At 49.5% G+C, this 20,209-nt stretch overlaps 1 protein-coding gene across 1 annotated transcript in view; it reads left to right on the top strand.

The window, feature by feature from the left end:
* Positions 1–2,097: 2,097 nt before the first annotated feature.
* adcy9 (adenylate cyclase 9) overlaps positions 2,098–20,209 on the top strand; it is a 32,791-nt gene continuing 14,679 nt past the window's right edge. Inside the window, exon 1 of the mRNA XM_018743020.2 lies at positions 2,098–5,949. Coding sequence (XP_018598536.1) covers positions 4,131–5,949 — 1,819 coding nt within the window. The 5' untranslated portion in view covers positions 2,098–4,130. The remainder of the gene's footprint in view (positions 5,950–20,209) is intronic.

Raw genomic sequence — 20,209 nt, 5'->3', positions numbered from 1 at the left:
TGTTGCAATTACAACTTCTGCCGGCCAGAGGGAGTGCTGCGCCCGAATCGTACCCTTGTCCAAGCCTTTGAAGCGGGACCTCCGCTGCCACTGATTCAGGTCACATGTACACCAGGGTACTGATGGATGAACAAAGATGCTCTTCTGAGGACCTGCTCCTTGTGAGCTCTCTCGGGATCACTCCTTAGTCCTGAAGGTTAAAGCAGAGAGTCAAATGGCACAAGTTGGAAAGAAGCCGTGCAGATGTCCCAAGTCAGACGCCGCTGGCACATCTTATCCACCTTTGGTTGGCAACATCCAAGGCAAACATTGTGATTTTTTTTTTTTTTTTCTGTGAGAAGACACGTCCTTTGTTTTCTGCATTGATTAAATTGCAATATCCTAATTTCTTGTGATATAATCTCAGCAGTCATGCAAAGTTTCTCTGTGTGCAACAGCATTTCAGAGGTGTTTTTTTTTTTTTCTGTGTACATTTCAGAAGTGAACGGAATCCAATGGAGAAAACATTTAATGTAAGGCTATTAGGAATAAACATTTGTGAATCTGACAAGGTTTTGTTCCTTGATGCTTCATGTATGAAAAGTGATAAACACACTGTAGTAAATACTCAGGCACAGAAAGTAGCGCTGCTGTCTTACAGCACCTGGATGGTGCGAGAGGACATGGGTTCGATCCCCACTCAGTCTGTGTGGAGTTTGAATGTGGTCTGTGTGGGTTTCCTCCTACAGTCCAAAGACATACAGCTGTGACTAGGACAAGTGGTTCATGAAAGTGAGTGTTATGGTTCATCAGAATATGTCTAAAAAACATGAACAAGGGATTTAAAAGAAGAATTCAAGATGAATCATTTCAGTCTGATCTCATGCGCAGTGCAAAGGTTCCTTGTTTAAATCCTGCTGTTGCTGTAGAACCTCTGATGAAGGTACAGTATTTACCCTGAATCAATACAGTAAGATTACTGCTCTGCAAGTGGTTTGATTGCTGTGAAAAAAAAGTTAAGTGCGAATTGTTTTGGACAAATTCACAAGTTAACCGAAAGGCGAATTAAAATTCTTGCGCAATCTGTGCTGAAATTGAACACGGAATTTCTTTTTTTGGGAGCGGGGGTCTTATACCTTGAGCCACTTGTTTAGCTGTAAATCTACAGCAGCCTGAAGCACCGAAGGGTGACGCCCACTCTCCACGGTGCGGGGAGAAAAACCTCTCGGAAGGTCGAGCGTGTCGCTCTAGATTATGTCGAGTTGCGTTTCACCCGCTGCCGGAACCCTGGCGTCTATCTGCCAGCACCAGCCAGGCCCCACTGAGCTGCACAGGGGAGATTATTGGCACCCAGACATACTGCAGTTAAAGGCCCCTGGGAAGAGGAGTGTGAAGAGGGCCTTAGAACATGGGTGACAAGTGTGTGTAAGAGCCCGTCAACACCACTTCCCTGACCGGTTTCATCGGCAGAGGAGGCATCACACGGGTCGTGTGTGTGTGTGTTGCGCGCGTGCGCGACGCTCCAGGGCACAGGGTTCACACAGCTGAACGCTCAGTCACCCTCCATGGCGGCCAATGCCTACACACACACACACACACTAGGAGTGCCCTGGCACTCCTCAGACAACAATCGTTTCTCGCTGCTGCGCGAATCCGAACCGTGTGTGTGTGTGTCTCTGGCGGAGGAAGCTCGCTCGCCTCAAGGCTGTGTGTGTGTGTGTGTGTGTTTGCCGTGTCGCGTTGCGTGAGGCAGATGGCTCTTTCTCCGTGGAAACCCGCTTCGCCTTTCCCCGGCGGCCGAGGAGAGATCGAGGCGAACGCGCAAAAAAACACGCAGGGCTCCGCGGGGTGACGCGCCCCGGGCTGCGGGAGCGCTCGCTCAGGGTGACACACGCGCTCTTGTTAAGCACAGGGGGCCCTTCTTCCCGTGCACGTGCACGCACGCACGCACGCACGCACGCGACCCCCCGTTGATTTTTGGCAGAGGAAACAAAGGTGGTGGCGACGGGCAAGGAGAACGCGAAAAAACGGGAGAGCGTGGAGCGGTGGGTTCGGACGAAGCTCGTCGCGGTTTCAGGCGAAAAAAAAAAAAAGAAATAAAAGTTGACACCCCCACTCCATCTGAATTGCGTACTCGCGCGCCCTCCACTTTCCCTCACAAGTGTGTGCGCGCATCCCGAGCCTCGCCCCCTCCGCTCTCCCCTCCCCCTGCGTTATATGACTGTGGCTGAGCTCCGGACTCCCGCACAGCGCTGCGCTCGGGATTCGGGATCCGCTGAGAAGATGGTGGCCGCCGCGGCGGCGGCGTCTTCTTCCTTCGCGCTCCCGTGAACGCGCCTTTCCCGGCAGCCTCGGAGGGACGGAGCGGGGAGGAAGCGACCGGGCGCCGCCGGGAAACGACATAATTATTAAAGACTAAGAGGGGCGAAAGAAAGACTCAGCCACACTACTGCCGCTGCGGGAGAAATGCACGGGAGCGCGCGCCGGAGCGACTCCGCACGAAGGAATTTGTAAACATTAGAGATCGACCCTCGCAATGGACTCGGGCTGAAAGTCGAGGCACCGAAGAGACACTTTTTTTTTTTTTTTTTTTTTCTTCCTTCTCTTTTGCTTGTCTCGGAGTCGGAGACCGGAGGGCAGCGCGTGCAGCGAGACCCCCGTCCTTCCCACGCGGCTCCCACGTCTCGCGAGTGGAACCCGTGGCCTGGGAAAACTTTCACAGTGGGAATACTTAACAGACACCAGACACGTTCTCGTTTGTTTGTTTCCAAAGATGGGAGGCTGAACTGGTGTTTATTTTGCGAGCCTTTCCTTTCGCTGGACCGTCTCTTAAAACAAAACAAACGTATCTTGTCAAGATCAGAATACTGGATTACTGTGGCGAACGTACATATATAAAAGAATATACTATGTACACACACAATATAAATAGAAAGCCGATTATTTTTGACATCAATATTAATTTCCAACTCTCCTGTCTGCCCTGCTAATTATATATATAATATTCGTCTGCGTGTGATTATAAATATAGGAATAAGTGCGCTGTTTTGCCGTCTATTTTTGGGCTCGTGCTCCAGTGAGGTGCGAGCGGTCGCGGTCGCCTCCTTGGGACCGCGCGGAGGCGCGGGTCCGGACAGGAGGTTCAGGAAAGAACGGGGCTCCGTCCCCGGGTCCGCTCTCGAACAGGCCGTCCGTTGGGGGCACAAAGGGGGCATGTGTGCCTTGGCTTGACCGCCGCCACCATAACGGGCGCACACGTTCGTGTTTCGCTCCGATTCAGCAATAGCTCCTCGCCGCCTTCGGAGTCGTCGCTCGGACTCCGGCAACTTCGCTAACGTTCAGTTATGGAACAGAAGACGGTGGCGTGATTTGTTCCGTTATTAATTTGTGTTTCCCGGTAGGGAACGCGCGCTGAGGCGAAGGAAATAAAACGGGTTCTCCCGACGTAAAGCCTGACGAAAACCGCTCGCTCCCCGGCAGTTTGTATTTCGCCTCAGAGAAAAGGGAGAACGTACGATTCATTGGCGCGAGCTCACTTCTCTCGTTCCGTGCAACTTTTTTTTTTTTTCTTTTTTTTTTTTTTTTTTTGCAAACTTGTAGAGTTTGGTGTTAATATCGCTGCGCGAGGAGGGATTAAATGCCGAAAAGGTGAACAGGAGGGACGGTGGAACTCGGGAAGGGAATACGGGACGTGGATGGAGCTCGTAACAACTTGTGGGATGAGGCGGGAGGACAGGAGAGCGTCCCTTTTACCCCAATGTCGCCGCCTTCACCTCAGGTGATATCGCAAGCTTTTATCAAGTTTCTTTTCGTGACGAACAAACTAGGAGATTTCTCTCGTTTCAACACAGCGTGTTAGCTTCGAGGGGGTTACGTTCTGCTAGGGAAGAAGTTGCTAGTTTTCGGCACTCGGCGCCCAGAGAACGACGTAGCCGTGACGTCATTTGCAGAAAAATGACGAAACACTGAAACTGCTTCCGTAGGCCAAGTGTTGTTGATTTTTTTTTCCCCCCTTTATTCCTTTGCATTCCTGCCTTCTTGTGTAATTTTTTTTTTTTTTTTTGAAAGAAGTGGAGTTTATTTTTAATTTATACCAACTTAATTATTTCTTGCTAGTCTTCTGCATTGTGTCAGCTCTGCCGAAGTGCAACATGGCTTCACCGCAGCACCTCCTGCACAACACCGAGGTGAACTGTGACTCGAGCGGCGATGGCGCGGTGACCGTGCGGATCACCAGCAACAAAGGTCACAAGCTGCAGCAACAGCACGCGGCTGGGAACCTGAGCGGCAGCGGCAGTGCCACAGGAGGGTCCAAACACTGCAAGTACAGCATTTCCTCCAGCTGCAGCTCGGGTGAGTCGGGCGTACGGAGGATGGTGGTGAAGGGCCACCGTAGCCACAGAAAGATGCCCCAGCTGTTTGAGAGGTCCAATGGGCAGTTCTGGGATCCGGGCTTTGACTCGCCCATCTTGGAGGAGGCATGCCAGGAGAGATGCTTCCCCCAAACGCAGCGCCGCTTCCGGTATGTGCTGTTCTACTTGGTCATCTCCAGCCTCCTGTGGGGAGTGTACTTTGGGGTGAACCCAGCTCGCTGCGACCCGGCCGCATTCCTGGTCCCCACTGCCGCCTTTCTGCTCGTCTGCCTCGCTCTCTTTATCTTCACGTTCAGCCATGTCTATGCACGCCTCTATAGTCACGCCTCCTTGTTTCTCATTGTGGTGACCTTTGCCCTCACGCTGGCACCACAGATGCAGACTGCTGGCTTTAGGGACTTGGAGAGGCTGCCTCCCGATGAAGACTATGGGGATGACGGTGCCTTGGGGAGCAGGAACCTCACCCTGGGCCAGCTGGGCCACAGACAGGCCCCTACGGGGAGTTCCTGGACCCCCTGCATCTCCCCTGTGGGCACCTTCTCATTGTGCATGGAGGTGCTCCTCTTGCTGTACAGTGTGCTCCAAGTTCGTCTGTATGCCTCTGTGTTGTTGGGGCTGGTCTACTCAGCACTTTTTGAGGCACTGGGATGGGCGCACCTAGCCCAAGAGGACTCCGTGGACAAGCTGGACTCAGACTGGGCCATGTTGCGCTGGCTGCTGCCGGCCAAGGCCCTGTTGCATCTTTGCGCTCATGCCATTGGCGTGCACCTGTTCATCATGTCAGAGGTGCGCTCACGCAGCACCTTCCTCAAGGTGGGGCAGGCCATTATGCATGGCAAGGACCTGGAGGTGGAGAAGGCCCTGAAGGAGCGCATGATCCACTCGGTGATGCCGCAACGAGTGGCGGACGAGCTGATGAAGCAGGGTGACGAGGAGAGCGAAAACTCAGTCAAGCGCTACTCTGCAGCTGCAGCAGTCGCCTCCTCTTCTACCAGCCCCAAGGGCAACAAGAGGAAGAAAACATCTATCCCACGTGGGCAAATTATCTTCAGACCCTTCAACATGAGGCGTATGGAGCCTGTCAGCATTCTGTTTGCTGATATTGTGGGTTTCACCCGCATGAGTGCCAACAAGTCTGCGCACGCGCTGGTGAGCCTCCTCAATGACCTCTTTGGCCGCTTTGACCGTCTGTGCGAGGTCACCTGCTGTGAGAAGATCAGCACATTGGGGGACTGCTACTACTGCGTGGCTGGTTGCCCCGAGCCCCGCCCAGATCACGCCTATTGCTGCGTGGAGATGGGTCTGGGCATGATCCAAGCCATCGAGCAGTTCTGTCAGGAGAAGCGGGAGATGGTCAACATGCGGGTGGGCGTGCACACGGGCACCGTGCTCTGTGGCATCCTGGGCATGAAGCGCTTCAAGTTTGATGTGTGGTCCAATGATGTCAATCTAGCAAACCTCATGGAGCAGCTGGGAGTGGCCGGCAAGGTGCACATCTCGGAAGCTACCGCCCGATTCCTGGATGACCGGTACCTGGTTGAAGACGGCCGGGTAACGGAACGTGTTGGCCAGAGCGTGGTTACAGACCAACTGAAAGGTAAGCGCTCGACTTCCTCTGGAGAAGGAGCTGTAGAACACCAAGGTCATAAATTTCCGCTGCCTGCAGGTGGGGTCAACAGATGAGGATCGTCGGGCGTATATGAGGGGCAGATTAGATATGATTTAAATATTTACCTCTTGCGTTTGATACAGACCCTAATTGGAGATGCTGACATTGTTCTGCAACATCACCTGCTACTCTGAGCTCAAGCATGGGTCTGTTGAGATACGGACCAAACGGATTCACGCAGGTTCAAGCTCTGTATGAGAAGGGGTGTAAGGTGCAGTAGCCGTGCTGAAAAGTGTCGTTGTGCCACCCCAGGAAATCCGTTCAGTGAGTGGTACAGTTTTGGGTCGTGCTGCATCCCAGCTGTCCTCGAGGTGACCCCTCCTCTCCTATCCACACCACAAGCGCCGGCTGTGTGCTGACCGTGGCTAACAGGAACCCATTACCAGCCTTTAACCCCCTACGTCCAGTAACGAACACATTTATTTCCTTTGGCTGCAAAGTTATTCCATCCAATTGTTATTCTGATGGCACGCGGGTTACAATTACTCTTGCTAAGGTTATTTTAATACTTAAGTATTTCTGTGTTATTCATATGCATAAAAACTTTAAACACAATAGCCACTGTTATGCAACTGTTCTCCCATATTTAACAGTATTATAAACATTTCCAGCTTCCTTTTTTACATTGTGTTTTGTGAATGTTTGATTGCTGACTACTCTATGCTTATAGCGATTGAAGTACTAGTAGATGCATGCATGGTGTCATTGTTTGCTGTGTGTGTGCTAATGGTCTTTAACAATCCAGACCCCCCCCACCCCCCCCCACCTCTACCACTGCTCTGATGCTGACTCAGACATTGGCCACTGCATCCGTTCTTCCTGTGCCCTCTCCTCATTTCCCGGTCCCTCTACCGCCCCCTCAGCACCACCACCTCCCCCGCAGTAACATCAGCTGCAGGCAAGGCTGCCCCTGTAACCGTGGTAGGGTGAGTCACCATGCATCTGGGAGTCTCTGCATAGTAGGTTGGTTTTTGCAGCAGGTGCAGAAGTTGAGCTGAAAGAACAGTGTCCCCAGACATATGCAGTTAGGCAGGGGTTTGCGCCTCTGTGGAGATTACTGGAGAAGAATGGCTAAGGAATGCTGAGCCATGTGGGAAACTCACGCATGCTTTAGGTCCTGTGTAGGCTCCTCTGCACTGTTTCATCGCTCCGCTGTAGCGGGGACAGCCGGTAGCATAGTGCTTAGTACGTTCACCTTGCAGTGGGAGAGTCCTGGTTTTGGATCCCACCTCCTGCTGTAATACTATTCAGCATGGCACCTATTACCTTAAGTGGCTCAAATAAAAAGGCCGAATAGAAGCTTAATATACAAACTTCACAGTGCAGGTTACTTTGGGGGGGTGTCGGGTCAATGAATAAGTGTTTTGCTCTGCTTCTGCATAAAATCTGGGAACTCTGGAGAACTGTGAAAATGGGTGCGAGTTTGGGTTCTCTTTTACTGGAATGCGGAGCAGAATCGGAGGACCGTGGAGCGTTGTGATTCTTGCAATGCTCCTCCAGTGTCAGGGTGCTGTTCTTTAACCGCCTATGATTCAGTTGTTATTGCATCTCACAGTGCATCTCACGTAGGCGTTTGTCCTTTCAAAGTGCTTTTAACAGTGACTCATGTTACAGTAAGGCTGGCATAATGTCGCTTAACAAGACCCAACCTTCAGTTTTTTGCTCAGGTGTATTGTCTGCCAAGTCCAATGGCTCTGTCTGCGTGGACTCGCAACGGTTTCTGTCACCTCCCCCACCTGGAAACACCACCCCTGCTGCCGGCCCAGGTGTCAGCACTGATCTGTCCAGTGGAGAAAGGGACCCATGCCAGTCTAATAAAGTGCTGGTTACACACGTGACGTCAAGCAGGAAGTTTCTCCCATTCTGCGTGGAGCACAAGGCTGCTGTCTTCTCGGTCGCCGGTGGGTTGGATTTGTGCCATCAGGCTCCCTGGTGCAGGAGCAGTGATACTCCCACCAGGGACTGTCTGCCCTTCCCCTGCAGATCTCCAGTACCCTAGAGGATTTGCTCCATGCTGTGATGGGAAGGTGAATCACTACTGGGTGTGGGTGCTGGCAGACCGGGGCCCCCGAGTTGCCCAGCTTGGCAGTAACTTGCACCTTGGCTCTGAGAGCCAGTCTTAGTCCCTGTCCAATTTTTTCCCTTCCTTGTTTCTTCATGGCTTTTGCTCGATTACAAGAGAAAGGAGTGACCATCGACATTACAAGAGCGGCAAGAAAACACGACAAATTTGTGCTCTATTTGGTACGGAAGCAACGTTAGCAGGAAGTATGTTTACCATGCACAGTTTTTTCCAAGAATTTTAATGTGGTTTTAGATTTAGAGAGGGTCAGCTACTCGTATTTTTAGTGGAGTTCAGAATTCCTTGTATTTCAGCTATAATTCCTATATTTAGACTGTGTTTATATGAGATCGTGACTGGAGAAATTGAACCCCTTTGCATTTATCTCATGCCAGCAAACTCTGATAAACACTGCTGTACAGTGGGAGACTTGTAAGCAGAAGACAAACTCAGAGATGTATAAATTCCACTGTTCGCCGGACATGGAGCGATTCTGGGTGCAGGAGCAAAGGAAAAAGGAAAACCTTCATCGTACGAGTGGCATGTACCCTTCCAGAAGGGAAATGTACAAAGCAGACTGTCACTGACACTGATTTTTTGTCAACAGCTCCGGCGAAGTTTAAGTTAAACAGTCGCTCGGTTCCATGTGTGCCACCTAAATTGAGAGAAGAATACCAGGAAGATTCATGTCATGCTGACATATTGCTCCTCTTTGGGTATGAAAGAGGCCCGTATCTTGATGAATAACGGCTTTATTTAGAGATGGGCTGCTTTGAGTTTGGTGTACCAAAGATAGTCTTGGGGGCCTGGCGTCACATCCCCTCAGAGGAACTGTTCCTTCAGCAGGGAAATTAATTTGATTGCTGCTTTCTCTCTGTTTGGTCAGAATGGTTTTTTCCTGGTGCCGGTCGAGTCTGTTCTGTTTTTGAAATAAAGGAAATGAGGTCCTCTTGGATATAGGAAGGATAGAGATGAGTTTCCTTGTTTGTAGCTGCTGTGGCTTCTTGCCTGGAGTCTTTCTGTCTTCTGCCCAGCTGGCTCTGTGGGCTCCGCTGTGGCCAGGCCTGGACCTAGTCGCTGTGTGTGTGTGTGTGTGTGTGTGTGTGTGTGTGTGTGTGCGCGCGCGCGCGCACACGCGTTATGGATCTGTCTCCTCTTCTGGAAGGAACTGACTGTAACTTGGCTTAGATTTGTTGCAGCCTGTCAGCGAAGGGGGTTGGGAGTTTGATAAGTCTGTAACTCCGGCGATTTATTGTCTTCTTCTCTAGCTTTCATTTGGTAAGCATTTAGGAGTCACTTGGTCACGGAGTGCTTCAAACTGGGTCCTTTGCAGATGTCTCCTGCGCTGTTTATGCCGTCCCTGGTAATTCCCGCAGGATTTGTGTGTTTTGCAATGAAGGAAAATTCTGGGAAAAGGACCGGAACTTGGAAAAGGAACCACCAGGTTCTGAAATGCCCGCAATAAAGCCCAGAGGTCTTTGGCCTGTGTCCACTTGACTGTGTGTGCTGACATTAACTACCATGACAATGCCTTGCGTAACTCTTCCCGATACCGTCAAAGCCGCGTGTCCGTACTGTCAGAATAAGGGCAAAGATTTGAAAAATGGCCCAGAATGTATATGTGCAGGGTGTACTTTCTGAGGAGGAATAACGCATCCAGTATCGAATAAAACATTGTGATTAAATGTCAGATTTTATAGGCTGTTTTCTGATATTTGGATACACTTCTCATCTATATGGGTAGACTCATAGTGTTACAAGCAGGTGGGGAGGCTCGATAGAGGTGAACTGCGTGGGCTTCCAGCAGCATATTCAGATTTTAGTCATGTATTTTAAAGGCTTTTTTCTCCTCCGTCACTGCAGGCCCCCCCCGTACGCTTCGGCGACTGTCAGCGCGTCCCGTCCTCTGGCTGCTGGCTTGGAGCTCCTCCCTTTCCTCCTGCACCTTCTCGCACGGCTTTCCGTCGAGGCATCTTGGTGGAAACTTTGGTGCGGGGCTTGAGATGTGTTGCCAGATGTGTCTCAGTGCCGTGACCGTTGTCTGTGTAGCTCTGCAGCAACGAATGGAAAACTGATGGACGCAGAGTGAAATCTCCCAACCCCCACCACAAACACCTCCATCCAAACAACAACCACCACCACCAGCACCAAACCCCCCTCTGGCAACCACAACTTGCTTAACAGGGTTTATATAATCAGTCCTGCCTGCTTGTGATTCAAGCGATGCTCTTTGCTGTGAAAACTAGTAATGTAGACACTGCTGACCTTCACGGAAAGAAAAAGTGGAGAATGAGTGTGTTTATGAGACACAAAGAGATGTGATGCTTTGCTTGAGCTCTGGTCTGAGCAGTACCGTGGAAGCGATGGTATAGCTGAGGGTTGCTGCTTGTCGGTTAGATCCGCTTTGGCAGCACTAAATTTACTGAGAGTTTGGCCACTGCATGTTGGGTATGTAGCCTGGAGGGCACTTGGTGTGTGGGTGTTCCTCTGTGTCTGACTCTGTGTGTGTGTTTTGAATGTGCCTTTGTGCGTTCTGTACGTTGTGTGCGTCTGTGTGTGGCGTATGCAGCTCTAGCATGAGAAATGAGTAGGTGGGAGACTGTTTTATTAGCATATGTAAATTTTATGTCATTTTTTTCCCAGATAATGTATGCTAATTCCACACATTATGTAGAAGGACATTGACAGGATGAGCAGCAAACAGGCTTGGCTAGCACCAGGGTAAGGGGACGTTCTACAGGTAATCTCAGATCTCCTGCCTATTCCTCTGACATGACACGAGCGATAGAGTGTTTGGGATGGACGGCTTCCTATATCAGTTCCGTTTTGCAGAACACGAGCCTTCATAAAGCAGACGGGGAGTTTTCTGAATTGCACGTGGAGATAAAGCGAGATGGCAGAAGAAAGATCGCATTAGCCACAATGGCAGCTGCTGTGTTTGTTGCTAAGACTAAGGGTAACTGAATCCCAGGGATTGCTGTTGCTCGGGGCACCGGGAAGCTCGCAGCCCTTTGATCCCATTTCCCGGCTGCATAAAGGCCGCAACCCCCATACGCTGAGATTTCAGCTGTGCCGCCGCAGTGCTCATTGCCGCCCCACCCCAAACGCCCTTGGTGCCCGAATGCGGCTGAGATCACGGTCCAGCGACGTCTCCTCATATGACTGTCGCAGCCCTACTCGTGCAGCATCGTAAACCGCGCTTTCCCACTGCTCTGCCTGTGCTACGGTAGCAGCGGCAGGCTGCAGACTTCTGCCACAGCAGGGGAGTGCGTTTAATGTGCCGATGAGTTAATGGGCCTTGCGCTGGAGCTTCGGCGTAGCAAAGACGTTACTTCACTCGTGGTGTCTGCAACATTCTGGAGCGAAATACTGACTGTACTGCAGTGGGTGGGATCTTCCTGAAACAATGGCAAATGACAAGTCAAATCGAGCCACTCTTCCGGTGAAGCGATGGCACCCCTCTTCTGTATGTCTTCTGCTTTGTCTTGATGGACAGATGGAGCTTGACCGTAATGAGGGGACGATTTGGAGCAGGACGCCTGGGGCTGTGGGGGGCTTCTCTCTCTCAAGGCTGGTCAACACAGATAAATGGGACACGCCCCTGTCCACCCTGCTGCATAAATCAGTTCCTGTCTAATACTGCAGGATTTAAAAATTGCCTTGTAATGGATTTAAACCAAACAGTAGTACTGTTGTACACTGGCACATTCACTTTGTAAGCAGTATCCTTCTAATGTCAACTCATTTTAAAGTCATTCTTTAGCTGTTTTAAAGCAATCATACTCAGGACAGTGCCACTTGTGCCACTAGGTTATGTTGCAGCGTGCGCCCGACGCGTGTGATTACGTGTGTGCACATTCAGGAACTCGGTTGTCGAAATACTTTTTTTCCAAACGGTTATTAAACCATGTGTCTATGTCCTGGTGTGTAAGCATCCCAACGTCTGCCATGTGGCAGCTTTCCACAGTCATCTTTGACCAATAGCGATCGGTCTCTGGTGCAGCTTTGCCTGGGTCCAAAACCACGGGCCGAGGCCATCTGCCCTTGTCATTGCGCTGGGTCGGTCGAACTTTAAGACGTCATCGAAGGGATAGTTTTCGTTTTCACCAACTAATAAGCATGTCATGCAACGAGTGCTTGGAGGATACACACTTGAGTTTGCTGGCCACAAGGCTGTACTCCATGAAATTATTATTTACTTTTCTCCGAAGCCACTTACTTTTAAGCTGCTTATAATCATTTATCCATTTGTATCTCATGCCTTCCACCCCTCCTGGGGCATAGGCAGCCAACAAGGGCTCTCCAGGCATCCCCAAGAGCTGAGATGTCATGAAGCTTCCTTACTGGTGTTTCTGTAGCTGGCAAGGTTTTTACGGTGTGGATTAGCTAGCCCTCCGCCCAACCCTCCTCCTCCTTTCTCAGCCGGGCTTGGGACCGTCCGTGGCCGTGTTATCCATTTATATAGTTGTATATTTTTTAATCACACAAGTTCAGGGTAAGTAACTTGCTCAAGGTGTTGCAGCAGGAGAGGGATTCTAACCAGGATTCTTGGATTATAAGGTCACAGATCTAATCACTTTGTCACCTACTGCTCTGAAATGTGCTGTCAAAGTCATTGTGAGATTTTTCATGCAGTTACAGGTTGGCTTCCTCTGTTGCCGAGATGGACGTGATCAGCTGAGGTCTTTGACCTCCTCGTATGTTGTTTTGATAGTGATGCGAAGGTATGTACCACCTTTAAGTGGAATAAGGGCAAGATGCAGGCGCTTTGTTAAACCGCTGAACAATAAGTAAGAACAATAAGCCATAAGACGGCTCATCTAATGTGGCTTTCGGTCCCTGGGAGCGTTTAAACACAGCGTAGGGAAAGGGACTGCATTCCTTTGACCCCCGATTGGCTCAGAGGGATTTCCAGTTTCGTTCCATCCTTTCTGTCTTTTCCTGGGAACTAATTACATTTTCTGTCCGTCCTTTCCACTTCCTGGACCTGAGCAAAGGCACGGCTTCAGATTAGATTACACTCGCCTCTGGTTCCGCAGAATTTCGGTGTTTATAGAGGAGCTCCGAGACAAACACACAAGCACACGATCGATATTACAGCAGATTGTTTCAGACAGATTTCTTGGTGTATGCAGAGAGAAGGCTGGCATCAGTGCTGTGGTTATAATGTGACGGCTGCTGGTCAGTGTAATCCCAGGGGGGTCCTGCAGTTATACCTTTAAGAAGGAACCTAAAATTTAATTCCTTCGGTAAGATATCAGTGGGTAATACTGTAGCTTACATTGAATATGAATTTGAGCTGCTAACAGAATAATACAAATTAATTACACTTTTAAAAGGACTTCCATCCTGTTCAGGGTGTACATTTACATTTACATGTATTCATTTAGCAGACACTTTTCTCCAAAGTGATGTACATTTCAGAGAAAGACACTTTGTACGTTACATTACGAAAAAGAGAGACATAGTTGCAGACGTGATTCTTAAGTAAACCTAGTTTTACTTTCCACTTGATGCACCGATGTTCATCGCTCGAGTAGGCGCATAAAACGCGGATAGATGAATCCTGATAACCTCTTATCAGTTTTTTTTAATAATAATAAGATACACAATCATACAATACAGGAGTAGTGGCTGTGTAAAGGCTTATCTGAGCATGGTCGTAAAGTTACGGTGCATGAATATTTACACCATACGTGAGCCAGAGAGATATTGGGCAACGTGAGTCTGGAAAAGGTGAGTTTTCGGACCCTTCTTCAATGTAGACAGCGTTTCAGCAGTTCTGAGTGAGAGGGGGAGGTCATTCCACAACAGGGGTGCCAGAACCGAGAACCTCCGTGCTTTACTTTTCATGTGTGGGACCACAAAGCGCGCAGAAGTAGACGAGCGAAGGGGTCTGGTTGGGGTGTAGCCAGGCTATGGTTCAGGAATAGGCTAAGGACCACCAAGACCCTGTATTGGACAAGTGGTTAGAGAAAGAGAGAGAGAGTGAACACTTGTGATTGATTATAGTAAAGTGTACAAATTGCTTTAAGATGAGTAGAAAAACTTTAGATTTATTATTATTATTGTTATTGTTGTTTTGTGAAATTGGTGCAGATGTTCCCCCTCAGAATGTCACTTCCTGTGGACACAGCATCACTTCCTTCTGAGAGGCCCCCCGCTAGAGGTCAATTCACAAGCCCCATCATATTGACACAGCTGGGCCGGCAGTCTGGCTGCTTTCCCAACCCTGCTTAGTGAGGATACAGCCTGCCCAGGGCCCGTGGAGGTGGCGCACGGTGTCCGAGAAGGGAAGGGGCTCAGCTGCATCAGGAGGAGTGGCTGTTGTCACCCTTTTCAAACTCTGTTACATTTTGAGGGGAAAAAGTTTAAAGAAATGATTGTGGAATTTTGGGTTATGGAGCCACTCCGCCCCTTCCCTGTACCAGCAAACATCCTCATCTCCAGGGGCGGCGTTGGGACAGCTTTCTGCACGGGTTGTTAGTAGACATGCTCTAGGGCAGTTATGTGTTAAATGGCTACATGAATAATGTAGGCGGAAATGGCAGAGAGAGCCAGACCCACCCCCACCCCCACATTTAGGAACCTGAAATAACCATCAGCACAGATTTTGTGTGTGTGTGTGTGTGTGTGTGTGTGTGTGTGTGTGTGTGTGTGTGTGTGTGTGTGTGTGAGAGAGAGAGAGAGAGAGAGGGGTGGGGGGGTAACTGCGGCTGAGTGAGGAAGTTGTGTGAGCCGTCACCGTGGCAGAATCATTGCGCCGTAGCAGCCGTGGCTGCGGGTTAGAATCTTGATTTACAGGAATGCTGGACCGGAGCAGTGTGGGGACAAAGCACTTGTATTAGGAAGGTACATTTCTCAGCACTGGCTGCTCTGTTGCCCTCACTTTATCCATTACAACATGGATGAATTTGTAAACCGCTTGGAACGAATACTGAGTAACCAAGAAAACAAATATAATTACTAATATCAAAAGCTGCTCTATTACCTCTGAAACATTTTCTCCAGCTCAGCACATCCAGGAGTACAACACTGGAAATGAAGCAGTAATGCGACAGGATGTGTGCGCAGTACACAGACTTGATGCTCTGCACACAGACTGAATGGTAGCAGTAGTTGTGTGTGTGTGTGTGTGTGTGTGTGTGTGTGTGTGTGTGTTTATCTTTGTTCTGGCTAGTTGCGCATTGTTCTGCACGCTATGGCCAGCCGGCATCCCACTGCGGAGAATGCAAGCAATGCACGCAATGTCGCCGGGCTTGCTGTTTCCGCACAGCCTCCCCGATTGGGTCTGTTCACGTCGCTTTGTCGTTTAACCTTTAACTCGCTCTTCATTCCTGCCTGCCTCTTATCATGCGCTGCTCAGCCCAGTTAGCTCCACATACGGAGTGATGAAATGTGGAGCATAAAGGACTGCAGCCACACCAGACATTTTATTTAACTTGCAGGTGCACCTCTGCTGCAGACAGCATGGTCGAGTGAGTGTCCTGCGGGCAAACAAGCTGGTAGCACCCCCCCCCCCCCCCCGGCCAGCACTGAACAATCCGGCTGCCCTTGCTTAGTGCTTTATTGCCAAATTCTCAAGGGTGTCCTACAGACAAGGTAGCGCTGGGACATAGAGCGAGGGAAGGGTGTGTGTGTGTGTGTGTGTGTGTGTGTGTGTGTGCGAGAGAGAGAGCGCATTGTCACTGTCTCTCCCTTTTTCATACACCTACCTTTTTGGGACAGATGAATTTGTTTGGGTTTATACACAGCATTTCTACAACTACGCGTGTATGTCATTTAGAGCTGCATTGCGGACGCAGGATCATCCTGCCTAAGACGCACAGTCTGCAGGAGCAATAAATGTTGGTTTACATCCAGTGAAACGGATTTGGCAGATACAGTATGTCCATTGTTACCAATGAGATGAGTCTGAAGGAGAAATTTAAAATAAATTGTACTCCGCGTGAGCACCATCTGGCAGCCAGTGTTGCGGCACAGTGGCACAAACGTATACATACCACACACGCAGCTGGTTAGAGAGAGCTGCTCTGTACACTCTGCACAGGCATAATTTTTATCTGTCAGCCCAGTGTCTTCCGGAGTTGGTTGTGACATCTGGAGAACTCGGCCATGAGGGTGGGGAGAGACGGAGACAGGATGGTGGGGAACTTGGTCGACCGTCGCTCACTATGTCTGATCTTGGGTATCCTTGTAAAAATACTCTGCTCCCTGTGGCCCACGTCGTCTGTTGAATGGTACGGAAAGCACTTAAATGGAACAGCAGCAGTGCTCCACTGGGTCTCACCTTCTCCTCCGAAACGCACATATGCTACCTGCAGGATGGGGAAAAAGCAGAGCGGGACTCCGGCCTCAGGCTGTACAGTGGCTTTTCGAGAGGGCGGCCTTGCACGGTCACTCAGGAGTCGGCTGTAGGGCGGATAGAACAAGCATGGGCAGGACTCCTGTCCTGCGGACATATACTAAGGAGCTTCTGGAACCGCTCCAAGGATTGGTCATCAGCAGTTGGTGTCTTTTCGTTTGGAAGACCCTTGTTTGAAAACAAAAACTGACAGCTGAGTGGTTTTTGGTTTGTGGCTAGTATGGTGGCGAAGCCCTGGACTTCTAGCAGTTGGAGCTGAGGTGATACCTCCCTAGAGTCCTGACAATGACCATCACCTGAATAGGACATTTAACTTCCTCGGCGCTGGGGTTCCCCCTGCTGCATCGTCTTTTCTTTGTCTACGCCCCCTGTCATTCTCTGTTTAGGGGTCTCGGATTTGACACTTTTCGTGCTATGCTTTCTGCATTTGCCCCTGAAGCAGACAACTAAATTTGAATTAAACTGATTGGAATTCACAGGGATTCAGGGAGGTTGTCTGATTGCTGCATGGTAGCAAAACCCAGATCCGTGAGACTGATGTGCACAAACACATACTGTGTACTGATTTGTGAAAACCGAGGGTTTGGTTTGACCCCGTGTTGCACTCTAGGAGACCTTGTGAGTGTATGATTGTGTACACGTTTATTCCCATGATGAGATATTTCATGGCAATGCTGTAATAATGGGCCATGTCGTTGGAAACAAAATTGTTTTTGGTGCCTCTTTACCTTGAAAAAGCACTTTCCCTGGGGGGCCTGTTCAGAGAATAAAAGATATTTTACTGTTATAACGAGTGCACTTCCAGATCATCGTAAACATTTACGAGTTTGTCTTTTCAGCTCGTCTCATTTCTCTGTAAACGATGCTTTGGGTCACTTTTTCTATTACAGCAATTAGTGTTTTACTGGTCACAAGCTTCTTAAGTCCACATTTTTGCTTATTCATTTAGCAGCATTCATTTAGTGGTTCAAGGCGATGAAATAGAGGAGGTGGAGGAATACGTCTACCTTGGACAAGAAGTAAATATGCGTCGAGACATGGAGAAGGAAATCTCGCGGAGAATAAGGGCCGGATGGAAAGCGTTCAACTCCATCAAGGATGTGCTCAAAGGAAAGTTGGATAAGACCACCCGCGCGAACCTCTTCAATGGCACAGTTTTACCTGCAATGTTATACGGCAGTGAAACTTGGGCCACCACGAAGAGAGAAGAGCAAAGGTTGGTAACTGCTCAAAGGGCGATGGAGAGATCTATGCTGGGAATATCACTAAGAGAACATATCCGGAGTGAGACGATCAGAGAGAAATCCGGCGTGAGGGACGTCATCAACGAGTACGAGAAGCAAAAGTTGAGATGGGCCGGACACGTTGCTCGGTTCACCGACAATCGGTGGACTCGCGCAATTGTCGAGTGGTATCCGCGTGAGCGGAAAAGGCCACTCGGAAGGCCTCCAAAACGATGGATTGACCACATAAGAAAAACGTTTGGAGCTACGTGGATGAGGAAGGCGCGATCCAGAGAGGAATGGGAAGCGTGCTGTGACCAGCGGAGTCGATTTGACGCCCGATAGTCTGGTCGGTCAAGACAGACAGTCAAGACATTTAGCAGCCACCTTTATCCAAAGATAACAGCTCACTTTTTTTGCAGTTAAAAAAGGAAAGCAATATAACAAAAGGAAAAATAATGCAGACCTGGTAATATTTCAAGCTTAATTTTTTCGTTTGTTCTTACGAGGCACAGTCGCTCTGTAGCACAACACAGCTCCTGGGCTGTGGGCTCAAGCATGGGTTCACATCAAACTCAGTCTGTGTGGAGTTTCCACGTTCTCCCGGTTTGTGTGTTTCTTTTGGGTGCTCCAAGGTGCTTCGACAAGTCGAATGACGTGTTAAAGGTCAACTGGTGACTCTAAATTCCCGTTAGTATGTGTGAATGAACGAGTGGGTTTGACTTCTCCTGTCCAGGGTGTACCCTTCTTCACATCCTATGCTTCTAAGATGCATGGCCATGCATTAAGCATGTGGTTATTGATAATGAATGAATGAATTAACTTGCGCTTTTGTACACCTTTGGGCAGAGGTGGGTTTTTTTTCACCTCTTGTGTGTCTGCAGTAGGACCAGAAAGAATTCACAAAGTCCAGTTAATCAGTTGATTGCGTTTGTACCTGCTTGTAAAAACACATACATAGCCATGGAGCAGCCCAACTTTTTTTTTTCCCCTCTACTCTCTTATGTTATCTTATTGTGGTTCTTTGCTTATCTCCTATCTGCGCAAGGCCAGATTCCTGCCTCCTCATTCAGATCGATGTCCAGCACATCCCAGGGCTTGAAGTCTTACTTAATGAGCTGCCCTCTGTGCTGCCAGCCCTTGTCTCGGGCTCCTGCTCCCTGGATGTTCGGTCCGGCAGGCATGAGGCAGGGGGGAGCTGTGCCAAGTGCTGACACTGCCAGCTGGCAGCCGGCTGTGCCACCTGTTCTCATCTACCTGTTTACTTTCATCGGAATGCTATCGCACTCCCATCATAGAGATTTTCCTGTTCTGGTCATCTGTACCTGGCTTCTTGCTCTGCAGTAGTAGTAGCATTTGCTTTGGGGTCTGAATGTATTTGTTTTCTGCATGATCTGCGACTCTCCGTGTCCTGGATCCACCCCTCGGCCTCCTTTGTTTTCATTGCAGATGAAATGACATTGAAATGGTCCTGGTGCCACTCATATTGCTGGTGCTTCATGGGCGGAGCTCATGTTTGGTGTTGGAGTGGGCAGGGGAGTGTGTGTCTGCAATACTGTGCTGTGGTACTCAAGTGCCCCTATTGTCCTCTGAGTGTCGGTGTTGGAGGACTGGAGTGGCCTCAGCCACAGCTCTCATATCAGGCACCAGATACAATGCAAGACAATGGGTATTGAGGGTTCAGTGTTGGGTTTTGGAGAGGTGAGGATAAAGAAAGACAAAGGAGAGAGTGTTCTATAGCAAGTAACTGTGGGCAGGAAGTTGGTCACTGTCCACTGGTTTACAAAGATGCTCCACTAACAGTAAACAACCTTTGGTAGATTTATCATCAGCATTATCATTGTTGTTTTCCTTATTGCACAGTCAGTGCTTGTGAGGTTGAGAGATACCAACTAGCTATAGTTGGGCTCGCCTCCACTCACAGTGTTGGCTCTGGAACCAAACTCCTCGATAGGGGGTGGTCTCTTTCCTACTTAGGAGTTGCACATGGTGAGAGGCACCGGGCGGGTATGGGGATACTCACAAGCCCCCAGCTGGCTGCTATACAGTTGGAGTTTGTCCTAGTGGATGGGAGGATCGCCTCAATGCAACTTAAGGTTGCAGAAAGGAAAACTTGGACTGTTGTGTGTGCTTATGCACCAAACAGAAGCTCAGAGTATTTGACCTTCTTGGAGAGGGTGGGTGGAGTTTTAGACAGAGCCCCAGCTACAGACTCCATAGTCCTGCTGGGGGACTTCAATGCTCATGTTGACAATGACTGGGAAATCTGGAGTGCGGTGATTGGGTAGAACGGTTTGCCCAATCTAAACCCTCTGAAAGGTGAAATGTTTTTGGACTTCTGTGCTAGCCATGGTTTGTTCATAACAAACACCATGTTCGAACACAAGGATGCTGAGAGGATTCTGGAAACTCGGATAAAGAGAGGTGCTGAGTTGTCAACCGATCACCATCTTTTCGTGAGCTTGATCAGATGACGGGTAAAACTGATGGACAGACTCGGTAGACCCGAGCGTATAGTGAGGGTGTGCTAGGAATGAA

Source organism: Scleropages formosus, chromosome 3 (genome assembly GCF_900964775.1).
Source record: "Scleropages formosus chromosome 3, fSclFor1.1, whole genome shotgun sequence".
NCBI lineage: Eukaryota > Metazoa > Chordata > Actinopteri > Osteoglossiformes > Osteoglossidae > Scleropages > Scleropages formosus.
The sequence above is the reverse complement of the archived record's forward strand: the minus strand, read 5'-3'. Positions and strand labels throughout refer to the sequence as shown.